This window comes from Coturnix japonica, chromosome 34 (genome assembly GCF_054131305.1).
Source record: "Coturnix japonica strain WE chromosome 34, WE-NBRP24, whole genome shotgun sequence".
Classification (NCBI taxonomy): Eukaryota; Metazoa; Chordata; class Aves; order Galliformes; family Phasianidae; genus Coturnix; species Coturnix japonica.
The window spans coordinates 3,315,915-3,338,129 of record NC_140696.1 but is presented as its reverse complement, the minus strand read 5'-3'; the positions used below and the strand labels follow the sequence as shown (position 1 = coordinate 3,338,129).

Sequence of the window (22,215 nt, the reverse complement as noted above, 5' to 3'; positions counted from 1 at the left end):
TCTGGGGCCGAACAGAGCCTTTGGCTCTCAAGGCAGACTCTGTTCCCGCATCCACAAACACTGACAGGACACAGAACTAAAGCTCTGCTGCCAAGAACCCATATTCAATGGAAGCTCTTTCCAGAAGGTAGTATGTGATGAAAAATATTTACCATATATGTGGGCTGACAACTGCTGCAGCTGCCTACAGCAACTAAGCCCAGAAAACAAAGTCTTCAAAACAGCAATTCTGTTCAACAACTGCCGGATAATTTTACAGTACATTCCAGCTATGCTTCTCCCCAGCATCCCCACACGCAATTTGCAGTGCCCTTATACAAATGCTTCCATATACATCATGGCTATTTTAACAGCAAAAGCAAGTAACATTCAGCACAAGAAGCTAAATGCTATTCCAGCTGGTACTGGGGTCAATATATTGCATCTTGGTTTCTCAGCTGTTTGGTTTTGATGGGCTTTTTTTTAGCACACCCACTCACCAGAAGCGTTGATGGTCTCAAAAGCAGAGGGCACTGCTTGGGAGTGAATGTTGTACATTGCTTCATACATACAGCCATCCGCCTGCCGGTCACACTCCAGAGCTCTGAGGGAGAGAACACACATTCTGCAAGTGAGCAGCAGCCACATTTCATTTCTAGTTCACTCTGCTGAGTGTCACCAGGGAAATTCAGCTAACGGAGAAGACAAAACCTCCACCCTACTAAACAAATACGCTTCCCCAGCGCAGTGAGGAGGAAGCACAGCAAGTGCAAACAGAATCTCACCGCAAACTCTGAGTCATTTCCAAAGGCATTTTGATCTCTGGTTTTTGTACAGCAGGACCTGGAGGCACCACTGGCAGAGAGGAGGGTGACATGTATTCAGTGTCTTCATCGCTTTCAGACTGTTCCCCAGGAGGCAGTTTTGGTACGGGCAGTGGTCTGAAGGCAGAATAAACAGGATATAAACACCAGGAAAAAAAACATTTACATTAAATCTAATTAATATCAACGTGTCCTTTCAAAGCCAGAGCTGAAGGAACAAGCAGTCACGTTACATTAACACTGTCTAGAGAAATAATCTGGCTTTTGGTATTCTCAGCAGCCCAGCTGCAAAGTCTCACTGACACAAGGTCATTATGCAAAAAGCAGTTGACAGCACATCATACATCACCTGCTTTGCAATGTGCATTTATAAAGGCCAGCTCAGAAGGAAATTTATGATAGAGCTAATGGCAACCATAGCCTGTTTCCTACTGCCACAGCCAAAGGTAAGCACTCAGCCCCAAACCTCTGGATGCTGATTTCACCTCCTTTCTCTTGGTTGTGTGTTTGGAAGAATCCATCATCTCAGAATGAAACTAAGGCTGGACAGAGTTATGTCAGACTCTCCCTCTGCCACCAGCACGCAGAGACCTACAATTACCTTCCTGTAACTTATGAAAGAACACGTTTTGCAAGCAAAGAGCATACCTGGCAGCTAAGGAGTAGATAGCATTGGCAGACGAGGAGGGTTTAATTTTGGGATGCTCACATTCTGAGGTTGCTGGTGGACCAGTGTTCAAGTTCTGAAAGGAAAAATGCCAACCCAGGAATTAGCAATGCCAGGTCTACCAATGCAGTTGAAAACTTGTCAGCCAGCCACCCAACATGCCCTCTTGGGGAATGAAACACCTTCATTTATCCAAAAACATTCGCTGATACTTAAGAAATTCAGCAGTTCTGTGTTAGTTTTCCCTTCCTGAGAAGCACAAGCAGAGTTTTTCTCCTCCAGCCAACTGCCTGTTTACACAAGAACCAAAGGAACTCTTATCTTTGAGACTCCAATGACTTTGTTAGACTCAGCTGAAATTGACCCAAAGGTCAAAATGTTAATAAGGGAAAAGAGCAAAAGGATGTAGAGAAGCATATATACACACAGTGACAGAATCACAGAATCATCTAGTCCAATAAAGTGCAACAGAATGACAGTTGCGCTGGTGTCAATTTCTTAGACAATCTGGCTAAAAAATGTACTTGTTTCAGTTTCTGTTTTTCAAGAACGATGGAGATTTTAAAAGGAAAAAGTAAGCAAATGGAATCAAAGGAAGCCAAACTGCCTCAGGTTTCTCTTAGAGGGCAGTATGTTGGACCACCAAGTTACATACCATGACATTACTAACAGTAACATACCCAAATGTAACTCAGATTTTACTCTGTTGATCATTGCTACTGTGTGCAGGTTTTACACGACTGAAATCTGACATGTGTGAATTACACATTTTCAGCACACCAATGCAAAACAGACTCAGTTTTTCATAATCCAAATGTGGACAGGGTTTGTGAAACTGTGGCTCAGGACTGCTTGAAGTTAAATGTGCATGACACGCTGAGATTTCAGCCCTGCTCCCAAGAGGCAGGAAAACACATCCCTAAGAAGTCCCCTTGCCTGGCAATCACCAGCTCCTTTCTGCCTCTCCCTTGGCACAGGAATGCCCTGTTCTGATGCATATGAGAAAAGGGGCATGACTCAGTTCCCCACAATCTGCCTTCACATCCACTAGATCCACTCACCACTGGGTTGTCCAGGCTGAGCGTGCTCCCAAGCCGATGGCTTTCAGGCCTGGAATCCATCTGAGAGGGCAAGGAGAAAGGAAGCGAGTGCCTGTTTGACAGTTCTCTCCCAGGCCAGTGGTCACTGGGGCTGTGAGCTACAGATGGGGCTTTTGGAATCGGACGGGAGGGCCAGGGATCCCCCTGACGGTTGGAGGGCACAGGGGGTGGTTTGTCCCTTGCAGGACAGTCTGCTGGTGTGCAGGGCAGGGGCCGCCTCTGAGGCCGAGCATCAGCCCCAATGGAATGTGGTCTATCCGGAGGCGGCGGCGGAGGGAGATCTCGGAGCGTGGGTGGGATGGGCAGAGGCTTGTCTTTGTGAAGGGTACCAGGAGCAGCCTGGAAGGCAAAGGAATGTGAAAACATTGCTTAGTAAAGGTAGTTCAGCTACAAAACAGAACAAGGTTGGGGGCGGGTGGCAGAAAGTCTGGTTTTGTTTCTTTTTTTGTTGTTTGTTTACACGAAATTATCTCAATGGATGTGCAATAATGCCAAGTTAACCCTCCAGAGACACCTTCTCTACAAGCTTGAGAAGACAACACAGTGTGACTACATGCTGCTACAACAGCTGGGCACCGAACACACCAGGTCATCTTTCTTGAAGGAAAAAACACTCTCAAGGCAGTATTGGATTGGAAAAAATCCAGTACTGGGGCTGAAAATCAGTGAAGGCAATGATGATCACTTGGTCGTTCACCCTATGTGATCAAGTGCTTCAGGTTAGAACCATCTTCCTTCTGTCAACTGTTTGGATGAGTGAGAAGAAAGACAGGTTTTCTAAATAGGAAATAGAGACCACTCCAGAAGGAAGCATTTACTTTCAGCACAGACTAAGCTCTTGTGGGGAATAGAAGAGCTCTTGTGGCCTGACAGAAAGAATACAAAGCCTTGTGTGTAAGCACTGAGGGATGGCACAGAGAACACACAGCATTCAGCAGCACGCTCTCCTTCCCATCTGCCCCACCAAAATCACACCTGAAAAAGGCAATTAGTGTGTTTTACCTTTGAAGAGGTGCTGGGGCTGGAAGCCCCAGGTGGATTGGACACTCGCTGTTGCAGAAGATCCAGTCGTGGTGGCACAGGAGGAAGGGTGGCCTGTGGAGCTACTGAGAATGGGGAAGGAGGACGCTCGACCTGAAAGAGAAGATTGGGAAAATCAAAGAATGACAAAACCCAGCAGAACTCTTTTCTAGAGGCTTTCAAGCTCTGTGACTTTTATAGGCTTTGGTATCACAAATGGTAACAAATGATTATATTAACAACCATACACTAGTAAATTAAGGTACTTTCACAGCACAACAGCATTTGACTTGCAGCAAACAACCACAAACGCACGTTTAGCAGGGGCACAATAAGAGACAAGCTGTTTTGCTGCTCACTGAGCCCTGAGTAGCAGCATCAAGCTTGCTTCCTTTTCAACACAAGAGGGCACGATCTGCTGCAAAACCTCCTTATCGCTGCAGGCGCTGCTGTGCAAGCTGCCTCAACTACAGTGTCATGGCTGTTGTAGCAATCATTAGTGTGCACCAAAACGTCCATTTTTGTCCCCGGAAAGCTGTTTTTTTTATACCTAATGGAACAGTGCTTCTTCTCCTCTGTTTATTTTGTGAGCAAGGTTAGTGCTTGGTAACCCTGAGAGTCTTTATACGTGTTTGAACTCACTAATGCTAACAAATATGGAATACTAGCCTGCTGCAAACCGCAACAGGATGTCACATCAAGGAAACTGTGCTTTGCTTCCCCAACCTATGTATACAAAAACAATCCCCAGGAATACAGTTTACAGGATCTCACAGGGTAGAGGCTAAAGAGAAATCTGACCATAGGTTAACAGTGTAGAGCAGGAAAAGCAGCTTCTTTTAATGGATTCAACTATGGAAAATGAGCCAAGTTTAAAACCACCTTCCAGTAAAGCAAAACAATGCTTCAAAACTGCAGATGTGCAAGAGCAGCAATACACACTGAGAAAAGAATGGTGAGAGATCCATAAAGCATCCCTGCCCTGCACACATATCCTGGAAGGAAGGTGCACTAATAATGGCAGAGAGCTATCAGACCTTTGTTATACAGTTTTATCAGACATCATGTAAAAAGATGAGAGTCAAACTGTCCTACTCAGCAAAACACCCTGCCCTCTAACCTGTTAGTCATCATGACCTTGGGAAGACTGTGTCTGGTTGGTTGTAGTCATCACTGCACAAAATGGACAAACTTTTGCTGATATGAGGGAATTAAAGCACACGGAGGCCACCTTACTTTGGTACCAGCGAGTTCTTTCATCATGAAGAGGGAATCATCAGCTCTGTCGTCATCATCGTCATCATAGTTGGGTGAGGGAGTTCCTTCTGCACCTTGCCGTGACAATCCTCCTCCTCCTCTGGGGTCGAATGGGTCTACAACAATTGGCTCCGTGCCTTTGATTTCACAGCGGCAAAAAGGACAACCCTGGCCTTCTGATTCCTTCAGGGCAGAGGAGAGATCTGTTACAACCACCATTAAGATGCAGAAATTAAATGCATGGTTAATATACAGGCAGGTTGAAGCCTGCTTTTTGGCAGGTACAGAGAGGAAGAGAGAAATGCAAACTGCACTAGAAATGTGGAGGATTTTCTCTTTGGAGTACAAAAACAACTTTTTAACAAGTCCTTGCACTTCTTGGCTATATACTGAGATAGAGCATCTGAGCAGCTTCTCCCTGGGCACGGAAAGCTAGCACTGATATTCCTGAACTAGGAGCATATGTTCCCTCATCTCCATACCTGAAGGAAACAGAACAGGAGGACACACTGTGTTTCTGTTGTAAAGCAATTAGTTGCACTCAGGGAGACAAACAAGAGGCAACACCTCACCTGCCATGCAGTGAGACAGGACGTGCACATCAAATGGCCACACGGCTCAATCTTCACATCCTTGTCGTTTTCAGCGCAGATTTTACACAGCTGGAACGTGGAGCCCATCTCACAGTACAATTCGTATTGTTCCTTGGAGAAAAGATGGACAGACGTTGTTGACATTGTAAAACAATGTGCAGGATTTATTGTAGCTACAAGAAATCCAACATAAAATAGGCACAAAAGAAACAGATTACTCTGAAGAAAGAGGACTTTGGGTTTTCCCAGATGTGTTAAGAACAGCCTGGGAATGCAGGGTTTGTGGGTGCAGGTATGGTGGATAGCACAGAAGAATCCATCTGATGCAGAACACTCTAATGAAGTAATTTAAAGTCTGTGAGCAGAAAGCTTTACAATCTCTCTCTGCCCAGCCCTACCTTTCAAAGAGCTCTGCAGCTCCTAAAAGATAAAACAGAGCAGCCTGAAAAACAAGCCTTTAGGATACTGAGCACGAAAGCATTTCACTCACCTGCGTAACTTTAATGTGGTCCTGAGGTGTGGGCTCACACAAGCCAGTCAAGTCAGGGTTCTGATTCCGGCCATCGGGAAATAAATAACTGTAAGCAGTTGAGGAAAAACAATATCTCACTCTATATGTACATATACACACATACACATGCACATAAGGTTTCTTTTCAGGGTGGGGGGAGGAAAGGAGGAATGAGGGTGAGAACAAAGGGGTGGGAATTCAAGGTAGTGTGAATTCAAAAGAAGTTTTGCAAGAACTTCCTTATCAGACAGAAAACAAACATGCCATTCTTTACTCCAGAAAGAAGCTTGTTTTCCTTCCTGGGAGCAATTATACTCTTCTTAAATCATTCCACAGTGAAATTGTAATTATCCAGAGTGAGAAAACCGAGGTCATAGTATCAGTTAAGCACAAGTTAAGGAGCCAATTGCAGAAGAGTCTATGATGAGGAAAACACTGGCACACACTTATTGTCTGCTCTTGCAAAGGGCAATACAGCTCCCAGTACAAACGACAGCTGTCTGAGCACTCTCAAGTGCCAAAGCATACAAATTTTTCCACTGACACCAATTCATTTGCTGGAAGTGTTTTCCTGAATCAAGGTTTAAATAAAAAAGGAAGAGCTGAGAGATGTTCAGAAGGGGCTGAGTGATGTCAACAGTGATTGCTTGACCTATGCAAAAAGCTGTGTCTCCCAAGGAGGGATAACATGTCATCACCCGGCAGGTGCACTTCACCATTCAGCTGACTTTGTGGCAGCAGGATTAAGAAGATATAAAACAAACTCGCAGTAGAGAACAGAGAAAGTTACTTACAAGCCTTCCCTGAAGCCATCGATCAATGCTTGAAAAAGAGGTTTGTTGTGAGGGATTGTCTGAAGAATGTTCCCATCTGCAGTGACGTATCCAATGGCCCACTGACCAAGTCGGGTGCAACTCAACCTAAAAATGTAACTGAAAACACAAAGGAAAAAGAGTTTCAGTTTGGACTGAAACAGGCAGAAAGCGTGAGATGCCAAGCAAGTCTTTGCCTATCTCAAGACAGCAAATAAAAACTAGTAGGAATGACCAGATGATTTATACCAGCTTTCCTCACTTTACCCCCAGGCAGATCAAAGGAGAACTTTGCAATCTGATACGAAGTGAGAAAAGCATCCAAGCAATGGTCTCCATGTGAAATTAAACACAGGATCCGTAGGAAGAAACTCTGGCATCCTCATAATCATTTGTTTCAAATTAATTTCCGAAAGGAAAAAAATAAAAAATAAATCAATCTACACAAGGTTTCCATTTTTAAAACCTACACTGAACTAAAAACACGCTAACAGCTTCCAGAAGGGAACACTTGACCCTTCCTCTCCATAAAGAGAGATCTGTCAGCTCTGCTGCATTGCACCACATTCTACCCAGGGCACTGGGCAGCCCAAATTTACTCATGTCTACAGATCTATGTGTCCTGCTCACCCCTGATGCTGCTATAAACCTTGTGCAGGTAAGCCATGACACAGAGAATTACTGAACACAGGAGAAGATGGAGCTTTGCATAATTAACAGAGAAGGACAAAGACAAAACCAAACTGATCTCCTCAACCAGCGCAGTAATCAGTAGCGTTAGCAGTAGCTACCTGAAAGGCCAAGCACTAACCTGCCAGGTTTGTGAATGAATTTCTGAAGCCGGGCTTTCACCTCATCATACGTTAGGAATGCCATATAACCAGGATGAGTCACTGCTAGGCTATTCCAGTTCCTGAGCAAAGAGGACCATGGCTAGAGAAACAACAAAGTAATATATTAACCTGAAAGGCATCAAGACATACAGTACTCCTTAATCAAAGGGCTCGGTGCTTTGCTTAGAACAATAGGTTTCTTATCCCACCATAAATCCCACAGATGACCAAAAGCCTACAAACTCCTGCAGCACCTCTGTGTTGGATTTGCTCTGGTCAGCAATAAAAGCATCAGCTGAGAAGGACCTTCATCAAAACCCCTTTAAAAATGAGCGAGAGGTCACTGACATCACAAAAAGCCCATGAAAAACTACCAAGTGTTACTGCTTCTTCAGAGAAAATGACTCATTCCTGAGTCGGGGACAGAGATGGGAACTTGGGAAGATTATGCAGAAACCACAACCAGCCTGATCCCATCCCTGACTTCCTTATGGCCTCAGGAACGTGACCTCCCTTCTCTGTCATGGTTTCACTGTGTGTAAGATGCTTGTGACTCGAACTACCTAACCTCGCTTGGGTGTGGCATGGGCTGCTGCCTAGTCCAAGATTTGAATCAATGAACCAGCACATACATGTTAGGTTTTCCCCCAGAAAGTGATGGTTTGAAAGCTTTCCATTCTGAGAAGTGCTGGGATGTCTAAATCTCATCCAACATTCCCAAACTATTCAACTTGCCCCAAATGCCACCTCTCCCTATTAACTCTGTATCTCTCAGAAATCACAGAACTCTCTCTTTTATGAAGCATAGCTGCAAAGTGAGGAATGAGATCAGATACACTGCAACACCAAACATGGGAATATTTCATCTAGATGATTCTTAATTACAACCCATCCTATCACATGGGAAAAAGCAAGCCAGAGCCAAAGAAGTCAGTGTTTGTTCCTGTAAACACCCATTTGCACCATCAAAAGCTGTGTTTCAGAGCCCAGCACTATTAAAGACCATGGGCTAGAGTTCTACTTGCTATTAATATCCCTTCAGCCACACAAATGCTTCTTGCACACAGAACGTGTCTGCAACATCCTGGCTGTGTCAGTTCAAAAGCTAGGAAACCTAAATTTCCATGCTATGATCCATCCTGAACATTCCCCTATGGAAAATAAATCTGACAAGAAAAGAAATGGATACAAGGAAAGATGAACTGATAAACTCAGCTTCACATTTCCTGAAGCTGTGTCAGAACTTTGGTCTAAAAATGACCTTCGAAAGGGGAAAAACTGATTCATGGGAGGAAACAAAATGTGCCTTACATTTGGTTACAATCTAAATATAGAAAACTTTTTCTTCTTCAACCAAATATATCAAATGCTCTGATGTGATTTAACTACCGAGCGTAGTTAAGAACTGGTCAGGGGATGAGGGGCAAGAAGACCAAATCCTTTGCAATATAAATACCACTTTAGCATGCAAAATATGGTTTAACTTTGGAGAAGTCGAAGCTGAAGCACTGAGATAGATTTCAAGTGATTTACACTTACCTGAAAGAGTCGTGTGAAGATATCGAACTCAAATACTGAAATGTAGTCATTGCACGTCAAGTCGATCGTTGATTTTAGGGCCATGGCTTCCAGCCCTGAACTGATGGGATGCACTTCGTGCAGGGCTTGGCGGAAGCTCTTCCAAGGAACAATGGTCCTGGGGGAAAACAAGCCATATGTGACTGGATGGAGATATAACATGGGCTGTACACATCACTGTCATTTGGTACGAGTTTAATGGTTTTCTAGCTGGCAGAGAAGGAGTTAACAATAAGTAGAGGTGCAGACAGTTAAAAAAGCCAAAAAAAAAGGCTGCAAGCAATTCTCTGAACAGGCATTAACAGGAGAAGGAAGATAATCAGCAACCCAAACACAGGCTCCTGTTGAAAGGAATATATTCCTTCCTTTAAAATATCAAGTGGAATAGAAACATGAAAAGAATGTGTCCAGCTTCAGACAACCGAATACGTGAGTAAATACATTACAGCTTTCTGTTCTGACAGCTACTAATTAAACTCTTTATGTGAAGTACCTCACTTAAAAGCCGTGCCTAATTCCATTAACTTTAATCCCTATACACTGCTGCGAACACCTCTGAGGTTCATTTCCATAGCATTTCATTAGACACAAAAATTAAAGCTGACATTTCAACTGTTTACACCTAAATACACGTTGTGCTTCACTTTCTCCTTCATTCTGTCTTATCAAAGCCATCATGTGAACTGAGGCGAGTTCAGAGGATGCAGAAGAAAGGTGTCTAAGTGACTGGAAAGACTAATTGGAGGGAAGATGAAAGTATTTAATATGATGGCTTAGCTTGAGGACAGCTAATATTGGGGGCACAGCAAGCTTTGGAAGAAGAAAGGTTATTCTGTGTTGTTTGTGGAGCTCACTTAGAAGTTAAAGAACTAAGTTAAGGAGAGGAAAATTTAAGCTGAATAAACCAGAGAAACCTTATGACAGTACAAGTCTGCTAGGAAGGACCATCACTTAACACATCTAAAATAACACAGGACAAAGAAGTGGAAAATATTGTGTAGGAACAACTCTGTACCCCACCTGAGACAGTGGATCAAAATGACCTGACAGATCTCTTCCATTGTTCATTCCCATTGATCAACGTTAACAATACACATTCTATATACATAATACATTGTGCACAGTGTGTGGTCACAGCTCTGATGTTAAGAACAACTCGAAACTTACTTCTCCCCAAATGCTTTCCTCCAAAATTCTGCAGCATCAGCTTTGGTGATCCGGAATGTGTCTCCTTGGAAAAGGCCGCTTGGGAAAATACCTTTGAGTTCTGCCAGCATGTGGCTGAATATCAGGGATAGCTTCGTCAGGTTACGCCTACAAAGGATCACAGAAATAAATGTTTCTTTTAGGAAAGAAAGATGTGGTTTTGTGGGAATAATGCCTGTAAGAAACGGAGGGGCAGAGAAAAAGAGCTGGGTATTTCTAGGCCAGAGACATTTCTTATGCCCCGTATCACATGCTGGGAGGAGAAAGAAGGAACCAGTATCACATGGGGAAGAACAGCTTCTCCTCTGGTCACTAATGAAACACTGGGTTTGCTCAGGAGACCACACAGACAGGCACAGGCTGGTGGGACACCAAGCAGGCTGACACAACAGTCTGCAGGTTGCAAAGCTCAGCAAGTAAAACCACCCAGACGCTCTTCATGAGGCTGCTCAGTTCAGCAGCCCCCCCTTGGATGCATCCAGAACATGAGTATTTCAAAGCAAACATTTGATTTGATCCTACAAACAGAGTTAAAAGCTGTCTTTGTTGTTCACCTTCATTAGCTTCCAGGAGAGGTGATATGGGAAGCCCCCAACCCATTGCTGTCCCATTTCCCAGTCATGTTGCTTCCTCTGTTCCCCACCCCCAGCTTTAGGAAAGCTTAGGTATCACAAAAAGGCTGCACAGGATCCTGTGCATGAGAGAAAGCAACTCAGTGAACCGCACCCAAACAACCAGGTATGAGATCCCCATGTGATCAGAATCATGACTGTAAATGTCAGTGTAAACTCATTGCAAATGGTGCAGCCCTCTTTCCAGGAGCAGATGAACACCTCTGCATTCCCTAAGGCAGGCTCAGGTAAGGGGGGCACATCCTTTGTCCTATAGGGGCGAGGGTTTAATGGAGAGCTCATCCCTTTGGAAGCCCACGTGTTGTGTTCATTCTATCATTGTGTTCATTGCTCCTCCAGCCCTCTCCCTAAAGTTCTCATCTTCATACAATGAGACAAATGAGTTTATGGCAGAACACAGAGGAAATGCAAAGACCGCGCTATTGTGAGCCATTTAATCTCAACTCAGGCAACAAAGGAGAGGTGGAATTTGTATCCACTCCATTGATAAAAACCACAGGCGTGAGCTGATGTGGAAGCAGTCTGTAGAAAATGCTGAAGGGTTTCCTGAATGGGTTAGGGAGCAATGTCTGCATGCAACCTCAGCATGCAAAGCAGCATCAACACGTTGCTGTGAGATCCCATGTCCTGCAGCAGCAGAAGCCTGGAGGCACCCAGGTCCACCATCACATCTTATCTGTGATAAGATCCTAGTCCTGCTTGGAGTGAGCACATATAACACTCAGAAATAGGAAGGAGCATCACTTCAGGTGTTTATTCCCACACACTGTGGAAGGGTGGGTACAATGGGGTGAGAAACAAGCTACAGGAACAAGGGCATGGCTTGACAAAAAGCAAGTGGGTGCAGTGCAAGGAGACAAATGGCATTGCTGTGTGTGCTCACTATGAGAGCTCCCTCCCCTCGCTGTGCTTCAGGAAGTGCCTGCAATGAGCAGAGCAGACACAAGAATGACTTCCTTCAGCAGCCTCCGGTGTGGATAAACAAATGATGACTTGACAGCACACACACACTGAGGGACACGGGGCTTGCAGAAAGGTTTCTGAGGCCTTAAACGCTTTCAGGTCTTAGGTTGATGTTGCCATCATTTCATATTGAGTCATATCACCTGTAAACAAAAACAGGAAGAGCATGGGCTGGAAACAAAGAAGAGCAGATTACTGAAGGCTTTAGGTTAGAAAGCAGCTGGCACGCAGCAACCAGTGACCAACCCTGTGCTACTATTACATTCCCTATATAAATAACGCTGCTTTATTTGAACAAGCCAAGTTATATGTTTGTAAATGAATACAGACCAAGTGAATGCTTAAAGTTACAGTGATGTTTACAGCCTGTTATCACGTTTTTATTGATGTATCTGTGTTTAGTGATGTTGATGGGGTTTGATTTTAGTAACATCAACTGTCCTCATCTCTGGAGCTCAACAAGAAACAAGTGTTCACCCGCACAACATGGCAATGTTTTCAAAGAACATTTAAGCAATTTAGGTCATAAAATCCCAAATCTTTTTTGGCCAAGGACCTGCAGGGTTCCTTAATGTTTCTTAGAGACCAGCACAGCCCCTGCTGCACTGTTAACAGAACACAAAGGCTGCTACTAAGAGTTGCCCCAGAGCTCTGCCAGCCACAGCTCAGCACCTAAATCCTGTTGGCCAGCAGAGGAACTTCAGCACCCGTCACACAGGCATTTGTTAAACGTTACCCAGGCAGCACAGGCCACATCAATGGGCTCTCCTGCTTGCAACGAGCTGAAGGCAACACCTGCACCAGCTTCAAAAGAAGAACTGCAGCACGTCTCTGCGCAGCGGTTGGGTCTGGAGGCAGAGCAACAGCTCCGCTGGGGTGGGATCTCATGCTCCCTATGAGCAGCTTCACACATGTATGCAAAGCTTGCAAGCACAGAATCAACCACACACACACAGAACGAAAGCGTGGAAACCCAGCACTTTTCCACTCAATACAGTAACCAAACATATAACTAAGAAACACCTGCAGCTTTTGCACAGGGCCATTAACAAGCAGCAACAAACCAGCAACACCAACAGGGCTTCCTCAGCTGCTGTTACACCGTTCTGCCTTCACAGCAACAACGGCTCCAGCAATGCTGGTGTGCAATGATGCCCTTGGGGAGGCTGTGAGTGCCCTGCTCAGCTGGTGGCTGTGTGGGCTCCATCCCTGCGTCCCCCCGGTGCTGCGGTCGCTGCTTCCTTCCTGCTCGGCTCCACACATCGCAGCGGAAGCCTGGAGGTCGGCCGGGCACTTCCAGGCACACCAGGGCTGCTCCCTCCCCCATAGCCCAAGCAGAGCTCTCTCCTCCAGTTTCCTGTTTGCTGGACAAAGCGTTTTCCCTCCGTACAGGCTCAGTCTTGCAAAGCCATTAACAGCAGAGGACCGCTGTAATCTCAGCATTGCCTCTTGCTGCTGCAGTGATGCAACGAGTTCAATTAATCCACGTTACAATCATACAGCATCTGGAGGGCTCAGGACTACTTCAGCCTTACCTCGAGGCAACGTGAAGGCAGCGCTGCCTCTTCCACTAGTGCCAGCCAGAGGTTTGGCATTGTCTTCCAACATCTCTCAGCTATTTCCCAGCAAACCAATGGGCATGGGGTGATCCTGCTCCTCCTCCATTGGCTCAGTACTGCACCAACATGCCCTGATGCAGCACTGGGGCTGCAAAGCTACACCATGCAAAGCAGAAGGGATGAGGAGCTGCCATGAGACAGCTCTGGAAGTCATTGCGTGCATTTCTTATCTAAGGCAATTTCCAGAGGGCTTTTCTATTGGCACTCCTGCTGATGCAAGAAGGGGGTCTGTACAAGCAGTGCTCAGCATCTTAAGGTATAGGCTGCTTTTAGCAAGGATTCTTCAAGGGAAGAAGGCAGCCACTCCTGCACCTCAGCCCTGAAACAAAATTCAATGCTGTTATTGCATAAAGATGAGCAGCAAGCTGAGCTCAGTTACAAACCAATGACGAAAACTAAGAGGGCAATAAACTCAAATCAGAGCACCTAAGTTTCAGTCAAACCACCCTACTCAAAGCTGAAGAGAAGGTTCTCTATATGCAAACTTGGCTGTTTGAAAGGGCACGACCTGAAACACAAAACGCAATCTCAGCCCGTGGAAAAATAACAAATGAGTGGTGAGTGTTTTTGAAGAAAGCAAAGCAAAGTTTCTTTAGTCTGATGGGAAATTAAGGAGGAAAAGAAGAAAAGCATAAGAGAGGATGTGGGAGTGTCTGCCAGCTAATACTAACCCACTGACTGCAAGTCGGGGCTCCTATGGGAGATGATGCAGTTTGTGATTGTGTTTCCCCAGAACTAACACACACACCTTGGGCAGCTCCCACACACTGCTCCCTTTCCTTCTGCATCACTGCGGTGGTCTGGAAAGGAGATGATTGTTCTGTTAAAGCGAAGTAAAGAGCTCTGATGGCTGAGTTATTCCTTGCTGCTGGGAATAAAGTGCATAGGACACACAGCACTGCAGCTGTATGGCTGTACCCCGTGGGGTTGTTTTCCTGTAATGACATGCCACCGACCCCACTGATGGACAAGGCTTCCTTCAGGACCTGGACATGCTTCAGGTTGCCCAAGGAGGCAGTGGATGCCCCATCCCTGCAGGCATTCAAGGCCAGGCTGGATGTGGCTCTGGGCAGCCTGGGCTACTGGTTGGTGACCCTGCACACAGCAGGGGGTTGGGACTGGATGAGCACTGTGGGCCTTTTCAACCCAGGCCATTCTATGATTGTGAATATAAGATCATACTGGACTTCCAAGAGGCAAAAAATCCCAGAGATTTACCTTATTTTACAGGCAAGGCAGCTGAAGCAAAGGCAGTGCTGGAAACTAGAATGGAGAATCTAAAATCCTTTATCACACGTTCATTATTGAAGATTACTGTCCACTCAGTGCTGCTTCAAGGAAATACAGCCATAGAAATCCAAATTTCCTACCCTCTTACTCTGTAAGTCAACATATAGTTACATTCAGGACGACACTCAGCACACAGGATTTGTATCCATGTGGGTAAATGGAAGCACAAGCTTCAGGACTAAGGAAAATAATGAAACCACAGCTCTTGGGGTCCTGCAAACAGCCAGATAGGGGGGGAAAAAAAAGACAACTACTTTATATATGTCAGAGTTTGAATAAGTCAGCCTTTTTTAACTCTCCAATAAGTCAAACTCACGTTTCAGAAACCACAAAGGCATGAGGTTATCATGTAACAGATGCGTTTCAGCTGTTAGCAGCTATGCAGCAGCCAGCAGCAGCTCCAGCCCATTTGGGCAGCTAGGTGGCTGCACCTGGTCCCAGAAGGAACAACTGCAGCAGGTTCTCATCTTTGTGTCAGCACAAAGCACCGTGCACAATCAGCAACAAGTGGGAATGCTCGAGGTGCTCCCAAGCTGACTTTCATAACTCAACCAGCTTCAGAGCCCTCTATGCACAGTGATCAGCTTTAAAAATAGCTACAACGGAACTACTTTCAACAAAACTTGCAACACAGGAAGTGAATGAAATTCCACTTAACTATTGCTAGTTCAACAGAAGTCACCTTCTGCAGCAGCAATGAGCCCTGACCTGCAAAACACACAGCAAGCAGCATGCAGGCATCTCCCAGCAGGGAATTCACTGCTTTATTCACACTCTGCTTAAGCCACCTTGGTTTTGTGGAGGAGCTTGTCTGGGAAAAAGGAAGCGAGCAAAATGCTTATCATGACTTGTTGGTACAAGTTTCACTTCTAACTCACTTTTTGGTTGAAAAGGGTGCAGGCTTTGCTGTTTGGTTCCTTATAAAGTTATAAAAACAGCTGATCCAACCTGCAGTTCTGAGTCTTCCCTCACTAAACCCACACTGCAGAAGGTGCTGGGACATGAGTGAGTGGAGCTGCGTCAGTGCTGCCCTCCAGTCCTGTAATGCTCCATGCAATGCAATGCTGCTTGCAAGCAGAGCCCCAACTACAGCCCTCTTCAAATCCATTGAGACCCCAAACACAACGGCCTGGCCCTGTGCATGCAAGCTGAGCACCCAAGGGACACAGCACAAGAAGCAGAACCACACTTGGCCAGCATCAGAACTCATTTAGGAGGTCATTCCTTCCGACTAAGCAGCATGATGGTACCACCAGCCACCATGCAAATGCATAGAGCTGGCCTTGCATGAAGCTCTACACTGACCCTGAGAAGAATAAGTTTACTTCCCCACTGTGCAATAAGCTGGAAGATTACCTTGGCCCATAAGCAGATTTGCAAGACATCCATGTGAATTCTGCCATGAATAAAATGAATGCAAGCTTATGCCGATGATATGAAGCCTTATCTGAGTTCCATAATGATCACCTCAACTAGCAGTTTAAAGCAGAGTTAAAGAGAAATAATTCACATTCCTCTCCACAACAACATTTAAATGATAATGAATTTCTCCTTGGGTAATAAGCAGTTAGTTAGCACTCATACTCTGGAGCCTGGCAAGGAAACCTTTCTTGTGGGCAGCTCTGGAGCCTGCTCTTTTCTTTAAGATGTTCTAATTTAAATGCAGATGTAGACTTCACACTAGTGGGTTTTGTTTCAAAGTCTTTGCTGTGTTGGAAGGAAGCAGCAGCAGGAGGATCGGCTCACAGACTGTGTGTGTGTGGGTGTGCAAGCACTCCCAAATACGTGATCAGAGCAGAACCTCCTCCGGAGGGCTCTCCTGGGTCATGGCACTGCACCAATGCTTTCCGAATTATTACATTCCAATCCTTTTTCCAAGTCATTCTTCACGCATTTCCTTCCCCTTCAGGGTCGTTTTGAATACACATTAAATCCCGGTAGCTTTTTTCCTGTGTAAATCAGTCTCTATGCTGGAGCTGGAGAAGAATACAAAATCCTGCTGAGCCAGCATCCTTTCTGTCAGGAAGACAACAGTTAAACACAGACGACTTCCCAAAACTTCCCTTATTACAGGCAGGGTTTACGCCACTCCCTGTCCAACCCCATTTTCTCTTCTACAAGTGCATTAAGTTTGTTAACCTCTTATCAGAGCGCTCAAGCTCAGCTTGCAAGTTCACTCGTGCTATTTCCTAAACAACCAGTCGATATCCTGTGTAATTACTTCTCCCTTCACCTGCCCCCACCCACTGACTCAATTCTCACATGGAAACGTTCACAATGGTCTGATTTTCTTCAGGAAACAACTTATCTGAACTTCCCCTCATGGCAGATGCTCTAATATACTCAGTAGAGCTGATTCATGACTGAAAATGCGACTCTTTGCCCTAATTTATCCTCTCCCAAGTAACAGAGGGTTGCCACTCCAGGTCCTTTGTGTGTTGAACTGTGCAGAATTGCTCTTGTTGCATTGCTGTGGCTGTATAGCAGACAAGCTTCACCTCTGGGTGGTTTGCTTCCTCATTTTTAGCAAGTCTTAAATACCTTCTGTGTCAGGAAGCAACTGGGATCTATGGAGAAAACAAGCCAGCAGTTTCACAAGTGTCTGCATCCTCAAGAGAGCTGCTCAGCACCTCACCTTCAGCACATGAAAAAGCATCAAGAATGACAGATCAGCTCCCGAGATATTATTGATCCCAATACCCAACCCTGCAATGTTAACTTTGTAGCCTAGCAAACCATCAGTTTGATTTCAGAGACTGAAGAGCCCCCATTAGCAAGGGGCTACAACCAGCAGCCAACAGTCAGTGCTCAGATTAACACTGCATCTCTGCTACAAAGGAAACCCTACTCAGAAATCACCACATTGAAGCATATCTATGTGCCTACTCGTTCTATAAGCAGAAACAAGAAGTTACCACGCGTACTCAATTAGTCAGGAAGTGCACACACAGCACCCTTAACAGTGCTGGTTTTTAAATAGAAACGCCAGTGACCTAAAGCAGATTTTAAATAGTTATCTTTAAAGCTCTACTAATGAAATAAACAAGCAAGTTCCCCTTGCAAGAACTGCAGGATGGGTTTGAGGAAGCTGGTACCAGTGTCAGCTGAATGACTGCAACCAAGGACTGAAAGGAAGCAGTGCATGAACCACGAGGACAGCCCAATGTGGGATGCTGTCAGCAGGCTGACCGTTGAGGTATGACGCAGGAGAGCGTTTAACAGCTCTACCATTGCAGCTGGACTAAAACTAAAGGAACAAAGACTCACCCACATCCGTAGTAAAGCAGGCATGCACACGAGCCCGTCCTGACCCTGCTTGTGTTTGAAAGTCAGAATAATACACCAAGGCTCATGTTGTGCTCTGCACAAATACACCTTCTGATGTCCAAACGCAACCTTATTTCTACTTGTGGATTCTAAACTAAGTCTGCCTTACAGCAAACCCTGAGCAGCATCAGTGCTCTGCTCCCATGCTGCCTGCAGAGCACTGACACTACCTGACACACATCTTGCAGGGATGTATAATGCAGCATGGGCAGCCACGAGACACGATGCTCCTTGCAGCTCTGCTCCAGTTCTGCCTCAGCCCACTGCAAAGGGATGCACACGAGAGTCTGTGAAAAGTCTGAGCAAAGGCACAGAGAGATTTAGAAATGAGAAAACCAGCTTTGGTCGCTTTGATGCTCCAACACGAAGACAAATGTGCTCCTACAACCTCAGATGCTATGGGCATTTCTAATGGCTGACACGTTTGCTAGCAGCAAACACCTGCATGGTTTGCACGCTACTTATGCAAATAGCACAACAGTGCATTTGCTTTACATCAAGAGATTCTGTTGGGGGGCGGGGGGAGGAAAACAACAGCGTACACAACAGGAAACAAACTGAATGCTAAATCTGGAAGACAGGAAGAAAAAAGCTTCAAGGACAACAGGGGGGGGGGGAAAAGCTAGAAAAAGTCAAGAAAAAGTGATTATTCAGTGCATCAAATTAGGTTTTTAAAGGCATGTTTTCAAAACACTGTAGACTAACATTAGCAGTGAGCTTACATAAGATCAAGACAGATATTTTATATATCCATCCATATGCACACACACGCTGCCATGAGCATGCTTTGCAATGAATACCAGATCCGAGTTATATTTGTTTGCACTGCAGGATGCTGACAAGCTTCCAGAAAATTTCTCCCACGCTTTGGATATTTGAACTCATTCATGCTTACAGTCATAAAACACACACACATAAACCCACACCACTTTTGTCTTCAACTCCTAACAAGGTAAGAACGTCTTAAATCAAAAGGTTCTTACCTCTTAAATCAAAAGGTGCACTGATGGCAATGTTGCTTTTAAGCAAATTGAAGAAGAAACAAACAAACAGCATTTAGTTATAAGCTCCTAAAAGGCCACACGGATGCTGGAAGTGCAGCAATTAGCAGATTCCCTATAGCTGAACCAGCAGCAGCATTGTTTGGGTAGAGCTATCTCTTAAACTGGCATATGGTTCACATGCACGACCTCTTTTCTATAACAAAACAGAGAACTGAGAAGGTTCCCACTCTTGTTACCAGCCCCAGGATAATCGTGTTTTACCCTCTGTGCCAAAACAGTAACTGCTGTTTCCTGGGCTGAGCACAAGGCAGGAGGAGATGCCATGAAACCAGCTGGGATACAATTCTGCTTTCACACTTAGGTCTGTAAGTCTCAGTTGCTTCTCTTGTAAATTGTTTATTTACAATTAGCAAATCCCCAGAGACTCCTGTCACCTCTAACGGAATCCTCTTTGAGTTCATTCATTTGGATCCTCCTGCTCCTCTTCCCAATTTGTTTGAGCACAGACAAAATGAAGAGCCTATCCAGGATGGTTAACGCTGCAGAAACATTGCTCTGCTTCCCTCAGAAATACCAATGGACAGGAGGGGAGAGGCTGAACCTACTATTGACACAGCTATCCTCTATTTGCTCATCAGATGTTCCACACTGACGACAGGCAGATCACAACACACACAGAACAAGCATCAGATAAACCCTGAAGGGTTTCACATACCCTCACAGCCTATTTCTGGAGGCAACAGTGAATGTTCTAGAAAACATCACCCATATTACGTGGCAGCAACATACAAACCATAAGCAATAACTGCTACTTTAGTTATTTTAGGAACAACCTGTTGCGTTGCAAAGTCACCATCTCCAGTGATCATCCATCTGTCACCATCTCAAAGAAGAATCCAATCAAATAAGCAGGAGACTCAGAGCTCAGTTATTGTGGGTTTACATAGCAAACTCAGCTTCTTCTAAAGGAGACAATGAGACCACATGAAGATGCCATACTTGCACTCTTAAGCCCCATCTCCAACAAGCTCATCTGACAAAGTGATGCTAAACAACACATCTAAAAGAGATTTTCATTTCTTAGTTCATTCTTCATCACTGGCAATAAGAAATCAAACAACACGACCAGCACCTTCCCCAGGCACTCTAACAGACTTGCTGGAGTTCAACATTATAGAATATGCTGCAGAGAGTTCAATATATACCAGAAACATGTGCCAGCACTTCTCTTTTTTCTTCACCCCAAAGTAATTCAAGCAAGTAGTTGCCAGGGCGTTAACCACATATTCTCCCCAGAGCAATTACGTTCAGCTACTGAGTTGTTTCACTTTTTTTTCCACTGTTTCTTAATTCAGTGCTTACTGCAAAAAGCTGAAACGAGTTTTAAATGACAAGTGCACTCTTTGTCTGCCTCTGTCCTCTACATCTTGCTGCCAACAGTTGGACAAATGCATAAGATCAATGTTTCCCAAGGCTTTACCCTTCTCTCAAGTCACCCTATCTCTCCTTAAAGCCAAATGAAGGGATGATGCAGCCTTTCAAGTACAGCACAGCACTCCTCAGGTTCCAAAGCCTATAGATAACTGCTTTGCTACGTAATACAAAACATTCTCCTGTTTCCTCAAACTGTCAGAAAGGTTATCCTGAATCTTATCATCCTTTACGAAAGGAGAAAGACCTTTTCACAGCACAATTTATTGCTCACATGCACCTAATGAACCTGAACTACACAACAACAAGGGCAATGCAGGCTCTGAACACATACTCTGTGCTCTGATCTCCATAGAACCAAGTGTATTTTACTTGAAACTCTATATTTAGCCTTAAATTTCACCAGCCTGTTCTCATGTACAGACATGTCACCCAGCACATCAGTATCACAAATACTGGAATGCCTTTTTCCCCATTACCTAGGCTGAGAGTTCTCCTCATACATCCGCTCTTTCCCCTCCTTGAAGAGGCTGATGGTCTGCTTGGTTTTCTTCATCAGGTTCTCCATGAACACACGGAAATACTCGTTTTCTCCCAAGGTCTCCATCTTCCCTTCGTAGCGTGACAGGATGGTCCGGAGGTGCTGGTAGGTGTCAGGCAGAAGGTCCAGGATGTAGGGTGGGCTGTTCTTCAGGGCCAGCTTTGGGTTCTGGCACAGTCGCACCACCTGTGGTTCAGCAAGAAGACTCTGTTTTAAAACTTAATAATAGCAAGCAAGTCATCGGTCACTTCCAGACCATGTTTACTTACAAACCACATCTCTTTTGTTCAGACAGGGAGCCTCAGTCACTGGGCAAGCCTAGAGACCAAAGTGTATCAGGATGCAAGCTGAGCTTACTATAGGTTTTCACTATATATGCCAATGGCTCATGATAACAGGTTTGGGACTGGGGGGAATAAAAGAAGCCTCTCTGCCACTCACTACTGCCAACGTAGAATAAGAGAAGGGATGGGAGAAAGAAGGACAAAATGGCAATTGTTTTACTGTCAGTTGTAAGAAGAACCAAAACTCTGCTATTCTGTTTTAAGCCCAGTTTCAGAAGTTTGAGAACTAAGGAAGCAGCTCGTCCAGCCTTACTCCTGTCCTGCTTCCATCTTTAGCCTCTTACATCAAAAGCGAGCAGAAGACTGGTACTAAATAGGCATCCAGCTTCCTAAAGCTCTTTGCTGAAGTGCAAGTTATCTGACAACCTAATACCAAAGCACAGTAATGAGGTCTATTAACGACAGCCACACACACAAGAGTATACAGGGGTCCTCATGCATCTGACTTAGAGCAGTGCCTCCAATGCGAGCTGATTGAGAAGGACTGTGTCACTGAAGAAATGGGCACACTGTATGTTAACAAACAGAAGAATCTGACTGACATTTAGAGAACTCTTTGCCTAGAAAACCCTCCCTGAGAGGAGATGGAAGTAAAAGCACCAAAATGGCCCCTCTGTGCGTGTTAAGAAGCCTCGACCAGCAGACGGGTGGTCACACAGCTGACTTTGCCAATTGATTTGGATG

The 22,215-nt window shown here is 45.0% G+C and overlaps 1 protein-coding gene across 2 annotated transcripts in view; it reads right to left on the bottom strand.

Moving 5' to 3' along the window:
- Window positions 1-22,215, bottom strand: part of CBL (Cbl proto-oncogene) — a 32,550-nt gene that overhangs the window by 6,484 nt on the left and 3,851 nt on the right. Inside the window, exons 2-14 of one of the 2 annotated variants that reach the window (XM_015884016.2) lie at window positions 21,126-21,373; window positions 10,342-10,488; window positions 9,136-9,292; window positions 7,575-7,696; window positions 6,746-6,883; window positions 5,931-6,018; window positions 5,420-5,551; window positions 4,827-5,030; window positions 3,573-3,704; window positions 2,532-2,909; window positions 1,452-1,546; window positions 765-920; window positions 480-583 (exon numbers count right to left, since the gene is read on the bottom strand). In XM_015884016.2, coding sequence (XP_015739502.2) covers window positions 480-583; window positions 765-920; window positions 1,452-1,546; window positions 2,532-2,909; window positions 3,573-3,704; window positions 4,827-5,030; window positions 5,420-5,551; window positions 5,931-6,018; window positions 6,746-6,883; window positions 7,575-7,696; window positions 9,136-9,292; window positions 10,342-10,488; window positions 21,126-21,373 — 2,101 coding nt within the window. Of the gene's footprint in view, window positions 1-479; window positions 584-764; window positions 921-1,451; window positions 1,547-2,531; window positions 2,910-3,572; window positions 3,705-4,826; window positions 5,051-5,419; window positions 5,554-5,930; window positions 6,019-6,745; window positions 6,884-7,574; window positions 7,697-9,135; window positions 9,293-10,341; window positions 10,489-21,125; window positions 21,374-22,215 lie in introns of those variants that run through there. The other variant, XM_085526042.1, reaches the window with a different exon arrangement.